The following is a 13,141-nucleotide window of genomic DNA, read 5'->3' as shown; positions in this document are numbered from 1 at the left end:
ATATAGGCCTACTGTTACTCACAAGACGGCACCAGACCAAAAATCACACACAAAGCCTACCTGGAGGTGTTGGTTTGTTTTTTTGTAAACAATAGTACAATTGCAAAGTAGATTGTACTTTTTGGTATACATTTTATGACTTTTTGTGTATAAATTAAAAGTACTTGACATATGTTTGGATGGGTAGGTACATCAGCTAGTTAACTATAAAGTTAAAATATGAAAAAAAGTTATCAAGTAGAATGTTATTCAGATAAAAATATGAATCATGTTTGGCCAAATAAATTACATCTAAATGCACTTTATTTTCTAAGGAACATTAGTAATACAATAGATCTAACTAACAAGCACGTTCATATAACAAGGTTAGAGAGGAATTAGGCAGTTGTCGGTCAAAGGTCAGCATTCGCAGACCAAGACGAATGGCCTCAGATGATGATTTCCTTCAGCAAGATTGACCTGACGAATATTTCAAATTCAACTACTCGTATTAACAGGTCGCGTAAAGAAAATAGTGGCCAAACAGAAAATAGTGGCGATTTTAGTCTGGACTATCTCTAACCTAACCTAGCCTAGCCTAACCTAACCTAACCTAGCCTAACCTAATCTAACCTAACCTAACCTAGCCTAGCCTAACCTAACCTAACGACTACTATCTTGTTTTAGTCATTCTGATCTGGCAACGTTTATTATATTTGTATAAGGTATGTATAAAAAATAAAAAATAATTACAAATTATCATCATAACTTAACCGGACAGTTGAAAGAAAATCATAACACTACAACTAAAGATTTCAAAATTCCGGTTATAAGCTGCTAGTTAACAGCGAGAAAAACTTCCCGTGTACTAGTTAGGTGGAGAGGCCATTCCATTTTCACAAGATGAAGTAATAAAAGTAAAAGTTTTCTGCCGTTCTTAATTACTTTCATAATTGAATCGGGCGAGAAAATAAAAAGGGGGATGTTAAGCCCCGCAGGCCCTCGTCCGTTCTCTCGTCATTTTAAAGACGACGTCAATTTGCCATTTTTCTCTCTAAAGTAAATTTAACGGACAATCGAGGAAGTGTTTCTCATCCTACATTGCCACAACACATGCATTTTTCATTTCATCAGTTCCATCTATTTAACATACTTCAAATACGTAAAATGTTTCACATAGTTTTTACTTCTCTTTGAAAATAAAAAGATATGCCTAGTTAAACTCCGTACAATTTTAGATTTTTTTAACTCTGATGTTGTTGAATATGCATTTCCAATAATCCTCCTTAAATTAGGACTGAAGTCAAATTTAAAACAAATTATCTGTTACCCACGGGCTTCACCCCGTTTGACTTCATAAGTACCATTAATAAAACTATTGATTGGTTAAGTTCGGTGGGGCACACGGAAGATTTCTCAGGTGCCGTTTCGACGTCACTAACTGCTGCGTCTGAAGAAACTATTTTAAAATTTTTCTATTATTAAATTAAACTGTCATAACCTAACCAAACTAACCAAACGTGCTGATAATGGAAAAATCGAATGAAGGTTTACTAATCCAAAAAATAGTTCTGTTCATAAAAAAGAATTTTAAATGCCTAAAATTTAATTTAATAATTTTTTAATTATAAAATTTAATTTTACAATTTTTTAATTATAAAATTAAACTGTCATAACCTAACCAAACCAACCAAACTTGCTGATATGAAAAAATTGCTGACAAAAAGTTAGTACTACCGCGGGATTCGAACCCGGCACGTTCGGATTATCAGCCCGCCTCGCTATCCACTACACCACCGAGGCCGATGGCCCACAACCTTATCGTTGCGGTATTGGTGTTCTCTTAAAGTGACGTCAGTAGTTAGTGACGTCAAACGGCACCTGAAAAATCTTCCGTGTGCCGTTTCGGGTTAAGTTAAGGTGAAATAAACAAAATAGAATACAGAATACAAACAAATAATGACACCTGATTTTAATAAGATAATAAATGGAAAGAATAACATATAAATAAGTACAGCTGAGGTATTTCTAACATTAGGTATACGGAAAGTTCCCTTTAGAAAGCAATTACGACCTTAAAGGGCCATTTATGAAATAATGGATTGTTTTGCGCAAGGTTTCTCATCATGACGATCATTTTAAGTATATGGTTTATGGGGGGTGTGACTTTTAGTTTTCTCAAAAGTCCATGGGTGCTTTTGCTTTATATAGGTATAGATTGGGCTAACAAAGCACGGTATAAAATAAGGTTATTGTAAAGTAACGAAAGGGTCGTGTCTAAAGTCAACTAAGGCTTTCAAACATTTATTTGTAATTCAATTTGACTTTGGCCGCAATAAAATTCAACAATAGTTTTATTAAGGTAAAGATCTGAATAATTATGTACCAAAGAGAATAATAAGTTAAAGTTTTAATCGTAGCTGGAATATTGAAATTAAATCATTTAAATGTAATACAGCTAAACCATCATTTTCATACCATAATAGCTTATTAATTACCGGTAGTTTATTATTAATAACCAATTGGTCAGCTCCTGTTAGATTGTACAAACTTAGTGTGATACTATAGACCTATACTTCTTCCACTTAGGCTAAGTATGATTTTCATGAAATATAGTACAAAAAAGTTGAACCGGAACAGTGTCACAATTTTCTGTTGCAAATTAAATTATAAAGGCCACTGTAAAATTAACAGGAATGTCTTTTTTGTTTTGATGGAGACCGAAAAGTTTTAATGAGGATAAAAGTTTTGCTGGAGATAAACTGACATAAAGATAAATACGGCGAACATCGCGAGTAGAAACAGTCGACCCCCCCCTTTATTACCCCCCCCCTCCAAACAGACAATGGTGCGGGGGGGGGGGTAGCTAGGGAGCTCTTACTGTTATTACTTGACAGCTCAAAATGTAATTATTCCCTCATGATAGAGGGGTGTCCACCGTCACACCGTCGGGCGAGAGAATCACGAGGGAAAATAAATTGACCGATTAATAGTCAATAACCTCACAACCCCTGACTCTTCTTTAAATCAATTTATTGTAAAAACATTTTGTGTACGCTGATAAAATAGTATACAAATTACATATCAGAAAAATAAAACTGTGAACAATGAAGAAGCAATAAAAGAAGCATTGTTCGCCAGCGTCGCAGTGCCCTGTAGGGGTTTTCAAAATGAGAAAATTCGGAAACCTTCCCAGACATAGTGTAGTTTTCCCTAAGTATTATGCCGACTGCATGGACAGTTTGGAAATGTATAAAATAACATGTTTCATTTACTATAATTTAGCACGAGTTGTTGTACCCAACGAGGAATAGAATAATACTGTTCTTTAGATATGCTGTATAAAATAGTTATTACTCGTTTATTATTTATTTTTAATCAAACTTAATTTTACGACCTAGCGAAGTAAAACTATTTTTTTCATATTTAGGTAAGGGTTTTAGGTCTCCTAAGCAGCCATTATAGTTGAAAAGTGTTGTAGACATATGTTAAAACATACAGTAACTCTATGATTCAATTTGAAATGAGAAACTTACCTATTAAAAAGTGTAGACCTACTTACTTTCAAAATTCTACTTATATTTAATGTCACTACATCCAAAATAATTCAAAAACATACCTTTTGTGGCAACGATCTCAATTATATGTTTGACTATTAATAAGATACCTTCAGTATTCAATGGTCAATGCTTGTATATTGTATTGACGCTTCTTCAATAATATGTTTACCATATCTCTTCAACTTTCAGTATAGTCACTTTATCTGTGGCTTTACTATATTTAAGTTACAAAGCCTCATTAGCTCTCTACGCCGACGACACTGCTATCCTGTGCCAACATTCCGACATCCACGAGGCCACGTATTCCCTGCAATACTCTGTGGATCTTCTCATTGATTGGTTCTACAAGTGGAAATTTTGCCTAAATTCAACTAAATGTGAGACAAAAATATTTTCCTTGAAAAAGCATACATTGCCACATGAAATTCAAATATATGGTAACTTTCTACCTTGGAACCCTGATGACCAGGCCATAAAATATCTTGGAGTATGGCTGGACAAAAAACTTAATTGGAACTACCACGTTAATCAAAAAGTGTCCCAAGGTTATGCACGCCTTGCAAAGCTTTTCCCATTAATCAATAGGAAATCTACTCTGAAGCCAGCTTGTACAGTTCTAATCTACAAATCAATAATTCGGCCCTTGATTACATATACATCTCCTATCTGGGGATTAGCTATATCAAAAAACAAACTCTTCAAAATTCAAGTGATTCAAAACAAAATTCTAAGAATAGCGGTGAATGCTCCCTGGTTTGTTAGAAACAGGCATATACATGAAGAACTAGGAGTGGAGTCTATCTCGGCCTTTATTGAAAAAACCACCTCAAAATTTCTAAAATCTTTAAACGATGTTCCTGGTGCATTAACTTTTCATCTTGGTGAAGCAACTGAGAACAGGAGGCTACGTCGAAGGCTCCCTCAAGATCTATTGGATGAATGAAGCCTAAAGACGATTAAATTATTCTCTAAATTAATTATGTTACAGGGTGTACCAGGTTTGGGCGAACCCACGATGTTATTATAGTTAATTTCTTTTTAATTTTGTTAACACTTCTGTGTATAATGTCTACATTGAACCAGAAATAAATGCTGTAAAAAAAAAAGTTACAATGAAAACTTCAAGCTTTAACCTACAAAATTTGTATTACCTTTTAACCAAACTTTTACTAAATAAAACATAAATTCCCTCAAAGTAAATAAACATTCCAAGTAAATAAACAAACATCAGTTTGTCGTATAAACCAGCTGTTTAATTTAATTTACGAAATCAAATCATCTATGGAAGCATGTAAACCTTTGGAAATCGGACTGTAGGACAGAGCCCTTAGGAATTTCTTGCATATACTGTAAACCTGCCTTTTCGGCAAATCTACACTCTCTAAGCTTCATTTTGATATACACTTTGCCTGTATTTTTATTTGGTAGGCCTTAAACGATTGCCAAAACTTTGGTAATAAATTTATTCTGACCAAATAGACGATATTTTAGTAGAATTATAGCTGAATGATATCAAAGGTTGCGCACAAATATAACTACTTTTTTTGATTTCGTCAACTATATTTTATCTGCACACAAAATCAAACATCAATTCAACTGAATTACCCTTGGGATAACTCGGGGGGAGTTTGAAATAGGTTCGATTATAGGTCACAAGGGGTCCAGTGGGGAGGGTGGGTTTTTATCGACAATATCCCCTTACCAGAACTGGACCAAAGATTATCCCTCTAGCCAGTGTAATGGCAGCGACTTTGGCTGTGGTCCAGACACCCCCACATTTGTCACTTCTGAGGATTTTTGGCTTTGTAAAAGATGCTTTGGTGTCCTTTACACTGTCGTCGCAAACCAAGTTAAAACATTGTGTTCGGATATTTTAGAACTCAATTCTCACTTTAAAATTGTTGTTAAAATAATGAAAAATACATTGCCACTTACACACACACATACATTATACATCTATACTTATTTAATACGCAAGCAGGATTTTGGTGACAATTACTCCTCCGAAACTACTGGACCGATTGTCATTGTCATTGGAAAGAGTGTAGCGTGAAGTTGTGCAGGAAACTTTTTTTTAGGGAAATAATGAGAGAGTGAGGCCCTGGAGCCCTTTAAAGTTTTGTATTTCTCCATAAGATTAACATTGGAAACAAAAATTGTTATGAAACTCCAGCTGTTGTCAGAAATCAAAAGTGAGAAGAAGAGCATAGGTTAATCCTAAACAGTCAATAAGTTTGCTAATATAGTATTATAACAGTTTGCTACAAATATTTACTTAGCAATTGCTCGAATTCGAGCAACAGGGACACTAGTACATAAATTATTACACATTACATTACATTACTTAGTTGTGTGTCCATTTAAACCTTTCTCTATAAACAGCAATAAAACGATCATCTAAGAATTGGTATTAGGAAATATGTACCATAATATTACACGATTGTTTCAATCAAAAAGGAGTTAAATATAAATGTGTTATTGTGTGTTAATTTATTGTTGAATATGAATAAGTTGTGGTAATATTTCTCACTATCGCGATTTCCTTTGATAAAAATGACTTCTCTGTGACGAAAACTACGTTTTCCTCAAGGAATACTTTATACTTTACTTAAATACTTTACCTTGTAATGGCGACCATACGAATGTATGTATTTTAAGCCAAGTATGAATGGGGATGAGTGTCTTAGCATAACTAATTACAAAAACCATCTAGATTGTCTTTGCTAGGAATCAAACCGCCAAACCTTAAAATTTGAAGGTGATTTTTTTGTATTTTTTAACAACATTCTTAACAATGATGACTATTTATTTGATCTGAAAATCAAGGTATATTATACATTTTCCAATCCTCTTTCCCTACATTTTCATACCAGAATGTCTGAATTTTATTGAAAGTGACAAAGAGGTGTACATTCGAAAACACCCTTACAATCGATTTAAGCATAAACTCATCTCAACCCCCGGGAAATGCCGTAACATGATCCACAATGTCATTCATGTGTCAACAGCTGGTGTAGGAGGGGGAGGCTATGTTATCAATGTTATCTCTCAGTATAGTTGTCCAGTTGGAGGACGGCTAGCACCCTAGACACTGGACCATCCCTTGTTGCTTCTCATTACATAACTTTACGGTTTATTACTAGACATTCGCTGTTTTTCAGGACATTCTGTTACAAGAGAATTGCATTTGCTGTTTAGATTGTGTTGGTAAATTAACTTTGTATTAATTTTAGTTGTCATCTGGATTCAGTATAGTGGTAGGGTTTTCTTCTGCTTACTCTAAGGGTAAGGTTTAGGCTTATTATCAGGCATTCGCTGTTTTAGGACAATATATTACATTATAAGATTGCTTATTTGGTGCCAGTAATCGTAAGACATTGTTAACAGTTCTATAAGATTACCAATTATAATTATAAATATTAGAATCATGCAATGTAAAAATATGCTACACAATGTAAAAACTGTAAAGAGCAATAAATAAATAAATTATGTCTCGTTGGTAGGGATCATATTGGATTTCAAGGATGGGACAATAAAAATTCACTAAACACATATTTTGTTGATGAAACTAGTGAGTTATGAGCCTATTGAATCTTGTAATTAATACTGACTTTATATAACAGTTTATCACATTAATTTAATTTAACTTTGTATTGGAAGTAATTATTTTTAAAAGGCCTTTTGCAAAAATATTACATAAACAATAAACATTTGTATTCGTTACAACTGAACCTAATAAGGCTTTTAGAAAATCATTTCTACCAGTCATGTGCTTCTGAGGCTACTTGCTCTCTAAATGTTGTGTCAAACTAAGTAACACGGTTTACTTAGTATAGTCAAATCGGTATAACAGTGTCACAAATACAGTGGTATAACAAATCGGAAATTTATATTATCAATGGCTGATATAACATTTTTTCAAAGTACATCCAAACGGAACTATACAGTTTTGATACTCAGTTACAAAGCACTAATAATAAAAATGTTATAAATTCAACTTAGAGAAGTTAACTCATTGTTATAAGCAACCTTCCTAAAGGGATACTCGAGTTTACAACACTTGTTGTGACAAGACTGACTTGTCAGTTGAGAGACTTCTGGTCAATTGTTAAGCAACAAGTCTGTTTAAGCCACTTCCTGTCAGTTAAGACAACGGAGGTCAATTGAGCCAAAGTTTCAACCGAGGAAGACACAGTCTATTGTCTACAGCTGGGTCAGGTCTATTAGTCAAAGAACAGACTATAGAACCAAGTCTTTAGTCAAAGCCGATCTTCACTAGTCCATATCGTTTTGTGATCAGATATTCAGTATTTGATTTTACTTTAGAATAATGAAGTAGACTTTTCATCTATGGACCAGCTGTTCCCAACATTTTTTTAGAAATTTTCCAATAACAGGGATTAAGCTATTACCGTAGGTCTAGTAAGACCTAGACCCATTTTTATGGGGTAAAAATAGGGGTTACTCATTTTCCTCCTCAAAATATAAACATTTTGTTTAGTCTGCAGGTTTGCTGTGGTGGGGTATTTATGTTGGATAAAAAATTGAAAATGAGACTTTCACTTAGTTTTGATACTTTTAGGTTGAGTAACCAAAAATATGCTAAAGTTTGCAATGAGTTTGGTTCTGTTACAAATTTGCATATGCGACAGAGAAAAAAACTGTAATTGATCGCAGAACATTCTGTCGATATTTAACTCAACTGTGATTATTTTTTTACTGGATTCAAGTTTCAAATGGGAAAGAGATACCACAGTCAAATATGTTAGTTAAAAAGGATTTTTAATACATTTTGGTAAGGATTAGGTTCACACTTTAAATTAAATTATTAAATAGTTTTATACATTTTAATTTTTCCATTGAAATACCAATAATTGCAATCCAATTATATTTGCGGAAAATGTGCAATATATCTAACATTATTACAGTAGTTATTGATTTATTTACTGAAAAGTCCAAAATAAAATACTTTAATAAATCATATCTGTATAGAATCGCCAAACCTTAGAGCTCGTTTTCTCGATAAAGTACTAATTTTCCTGTTCATACGCGTAAGACAAATACTGCAACCACTTAACGTTATTTGGACGTTACTGAATAACACAGGTTTATTTGACAGGGACCTGTAATATAATTACACATCCTTTGCTAAAATTACCTTCACAAGGAAAATATGTCGTACAATTATTGTATAATTTCATCATGTCTTTGAGGAAGAGTGGCATTGTTACCACTATTTAACTTTGCCGCATGTGTTAACATTGTTAGAAATTATTTTCTTAAATAGTACTAGTAGGCCTTCTTGCTACTAAAATTAAATTACGTAATACAAAAATATCGACTTCCATACTTAAACTCGTCCAAGGCAGTGGATATAGGCTATAAAACCCCCGCCGCAGCAAACCTGCATACTAAGCGAATTTCCATTAGCCTGATAGGATTTACACTAAAATGCCTCCTTAAAAATATCACATTTTATTCCCTATTTAAATAGAATTAGTTTAACGAGTACTTAGGTTTGGTGCAACGGGGAGGGTAAAAAGGTAATTTTTTTGTAAAATGTTAATAGTTTAATAAAAATTGAATGTACTTTCAAAATTCGATCAAAATATGTTCATAAACAAGCAAACTACAACAGTTGACTTATTCTCCGTAAGAACAACATGGGAATTTTCAATTTTCAATTTTTTGGAATTTTCTCCGTAACCTTTAGGCGCACAATAAAGCTTCAATATACAAAATTATTTGTTTTTACACTTTTGTACTAAAATTCATCAAAATCGGATCATTTTTGCTCGAGCTATCGTGCTAACGGACATATTTTAACCAGTCATTAAAAAGTCAAATTACAAACTACTTAAGTAATAAAACGATCGTCGAAAAATCTGTTATTTGCTATAAAATTAATCAAACTTATCAAACATTTGCAGCAACTAAAATGTTGTTTTAATTTGCAGATTCGTAACTTTATTTAATAGATTTTTAACATAAATTGATTTAGTATTTTAAAATTGTTCATAAATTTTTATTTGTTACCCTTTTTGAAGTAGTTTAAAAAACTTAGGTTTATACTGGTTTAAACAGTATCTTGTATAACTTACGTAAGAGGATAAACTAAGTTGAGTTCATAGAACATACATTATCAAACTTAGACTTACTGATGGAGTTAGAAGCACTTAGTTTAGTTTGTACCAAAGTAACTTCTTGTGTTACTTTCCGAGATGTTATGGCCTACATGGAAATTAAAACAAGTAGTGATTTTATTCCATTATTTTACACAACATGACACTATTCAGTAACCTTATTTTTTATATACATTTTTTTCATTTTTATTATTTACATTTCAGTGGTTGTTTTGTGTATTAAGATTTTAATAAGTATACAATTATTAAACAAAATAGTTTCATTAAGCATGATATGATTTAACAAAAAAGCTACAAACAAAATAACTTTTACACAAGGATTACTGAAAGAAAATATTTAGTTTACCCTTTAATCTTTTACAAAATGTTTTATTTTACTATACACTTTTTTGCTTAAGCTTGTGTAGATTTTGCAATTAATTTTTTGCTAAGTGTTTGATTTGGTTTATTTTTTTATTACCCCTTGAATTTACGGTATGAGTTAAGTACATCCAATAATTTACTATTTTGAAGTAGTAATTAATTTTAGTTAATACCTTTCAGTGTATACTACTGTTAATAATAACTGCTTATTTGTCATTCCATTTCAAATTACCGTAGTGCATGTACCGTATCATGGACTACTAAATAATCGCAATTAAAAACTCCATATTTTTGTAATTTATTGTTTGTATTTTAAATGTATAAACTCAATTATTTAATTTAAATAAAAATAGTTCATTTGGTATATATATTGTTAATAAAAAGTAAATGTATTTCAGTAAAATTAACTTGTAAATTTAATTTTAAAACATTTTCCTTTGTTCTAACTTAGTACTGGGCCACGGTACCAGCAATACATTTTTTCTCGTAATTGCTTCTTATATCCAAAAGAAGTATTGTTGCAATTTGTGAGCTAAAATTGCCAACTTCAGCTGCAGATTGTTAGTGATATTGCTTTTATCTTCAAATTGTGCAAAACTATGACTAAGTAATGCAAACTTATTCTAAACTACACAATAGCACATTCAACATAAACTTTAACTACACAATCATAATAAAAACTTAGCTCCTTACTAAACAGTTAGTCTCAATGGCATTAATATTGGACTGTTTGGTTTCATAATTACTTCTTCAATTGCGTATAAAAAAATTTTTATTTTATTACGCACATCCGTAAAATTATAGTAATCTAAAAGGATATTTTTTTTAAGCTAAAGATATTCTTATTCAAAATTTAATTCAAACATATTACGACTCCGTCTTATTTCAGTTGGTTTCGTATGCATGGTTCGGTTTGTTTATATGACGTTTACATGACCTTTACCGCATGAAGTAGTTATAAAAAGACATCTCCCTCAACTTTAAGTTGTACTAACTTAAGTTCAATACTTAGTTCCCTTGAGCCTAAAGTCACTTTTCTAGCTTAACCCTGAATTACAAAATAATGTGGATGAAAAACTCGGTTAATTTAAGTATTTCATCTTAATGAATCCCGAAACCTTTATTGGTTTGGCCATACTATTTTGCCCTAAGTTGTGTACATTTTATACACTGTAAGATATCTAAAAATATGTTTAAATTGCATGCAATTTAAATTACGTTGACCTTAACAATTTTTTCCATAACGTGAACTCGAACGTCTGAATAAAATTAATGGGATTGAGATATTTTGAAATACTTAAATTTGATGTACAGTATCGATGGTTTATATGGATTGTTACTTTTAATGGCATAAACAGCAGTACATCATCTAGAAATTAACTGGTTTGTTCTGTTTATTATATAAAATGTCCATTATTCATGAATTTTACACTCTAAAACAATAAATTAAGAAATTTAATATATTATTAACACGTGCCTGGTTAACACTTGGTTTATACGCAGCGTACCTTATAATCCCCTAAAATATATTAAAACGCATTTTTTACTGAGAAATCTATGGGTATTGCACCCATTAGCTTAAAAAACTCCTGAACTGGTTGTAAATTATAAAACTTGTGTTAGTAAAATTGATTTACTTCTTAGGTATTTTTAACATTATTAGTTAACAGACAGCCCAAACCTCAATACTATCTGACGTCAACCTTTCGTTAGTTAACATAATTAATAATTGATATCCCAACTGTAAAAATTGGTCAAAATTTTTTTCTGCCCGGCATCAAACCCCGCAACCTTTGGATTTGAAGCTTATCATCAGCTTTGTATTATCCACTCATCTCCTCAATAAAATACAGAATTCAATTTATCTTCGCTAAAGAGTTGCGAATGTGTGTCAAATATCTTGCTGTCAATTTATTTGCAGTTTTATAAAATGGTATACACAATCAAGTAAGTATATCTCAAATACTTAACAGCTCAGCGTTCGTTTTATGCTCGATTACATTGAAGTGCGGTAATTTCAACTTGAAATGTTTCGTACTAAGATAGATGATTCAGTAATTTTTGGTTTTTCACTATGTTTCATCTTACATAAAATTAGTTTACAAGTTTTTGAATGCCTTACTGTCGTAGACACAAATAAAAAATAACCAAGCCTTATTTCTAGCAAAGAAATCTACACACACTGCTATACATCCAACGTACACAAATAAATCTATAAATGAGTGTATTTAATTTATATAACACTACCTTGCAACAACCCGACGAGTAGAAGTCCTGAAGGTATGTTGAGAAGCATCTCGTTCTACCAGATCACCACAGTATCCATGTAGAAGATAGATAACACGTGATCACCACGACGCTAGGTTCACCGCGACGCTATAGATACGTACACGACGCGACGCCACAGTATACTGATGCTGTGATACAGCGCGCCGCGGCGCTACGGGGAGAATTACCCTGCAGCGGGGAATTGCGTGGGAAATAGGGTAATTTTGCAGATGTTGATTCAGTTGAAGGTGACGATTTTATGTCAACAGTGCTGTTTACCAATTCAATTTAAACAGCTGGTTTTTGTAAATTGGGATTGCTATAGTGGCATTCGATATTGTTGAACGATATTCAGATACAGGGTATTTTAAACGCAACCCAAATAATTAAAACTACAGTGAGAAACGTTTTACAACAAAATAGCTCATAGCATCCTGCTGTCTTTACTTAATTTCTGATCAAATATGCTTTGTTACATAGTTTGTTATCTCAGGTTTAGTGTTAGTTTGAAATCAACTATGTAAAGAGTTATGATTATATCGTTGGTTGAAATTTACTGTCAATAATATTCATGGTGTTTTTACAAGCTCCAATAGAGTATGTATTGTAGGTATAGTTTTTTTGTTTACTACTGATCCGGTTTCCTTAGTACATGTCAATAAAAGTTGATTTAGTAGATACTGGAATCACACCTGGAAAATTAAACCTTTTTAAAAACTAATGATTTACTATTACCGTACTCTAACCCTATGAGCTTGGGAAAACGACATGTGGAGTCCTACAACATGCCTAATAACTCTAAACCTCATGGATAACTTTGGGAAAATG

The 13,141-nt window shown here is 32.3% G+C and overlaps 1 protein-coding gene across 1 annotated transcript in view; it reads right to left on the bottom strand.

The window, feature by feature from the left end:
- The window catches only part of LOC128992153 (uncharacterized), a 66,884-nt gene extending 54,445 nt beyond the window's left edge, over positions 1 to 12,439 (bottom strand). Inside the window, exon 1 of the mRNA XM_054415591.1 lies at positions 12,293 to 12,439. Within this exon, the coding sequence (XP_054271566.1) occupies positions 12,293 to 12,341 (49 nt within the window). The 5' untranslated portion in view covers positions 12,342 to 12,439. The remainder of the gene's footprint in view (positions 1 to 12,292) is intronic.
- Between the last annotated feature and the right edge of the window lie 702 nt (positions 12,440 to 13,141).

Source organism: Macrosteles quadrilineatus, unplaced genomic scaffold, assembly GCF_028750875.1.
Source record: "Macrosteles quadrilineatus isolate MER2022 unplaced genomic scaffold, UCM_ALF_1.0 Scaffold_4__1_contigs__length_99947679, whole genome shotgun sequence".
In the NCBI taxonomy this organism is placed as follows: domain Eukaryota; kingdom Metazoa; phylum Arthropoda; class Insecta; order Hemiptera; family Cicadellidae; genus Macrosteles; species Macrosteles quadrilineatus.
This window is presented reverse-complemented; position numbering and strand designations above follow the sequence as displayed.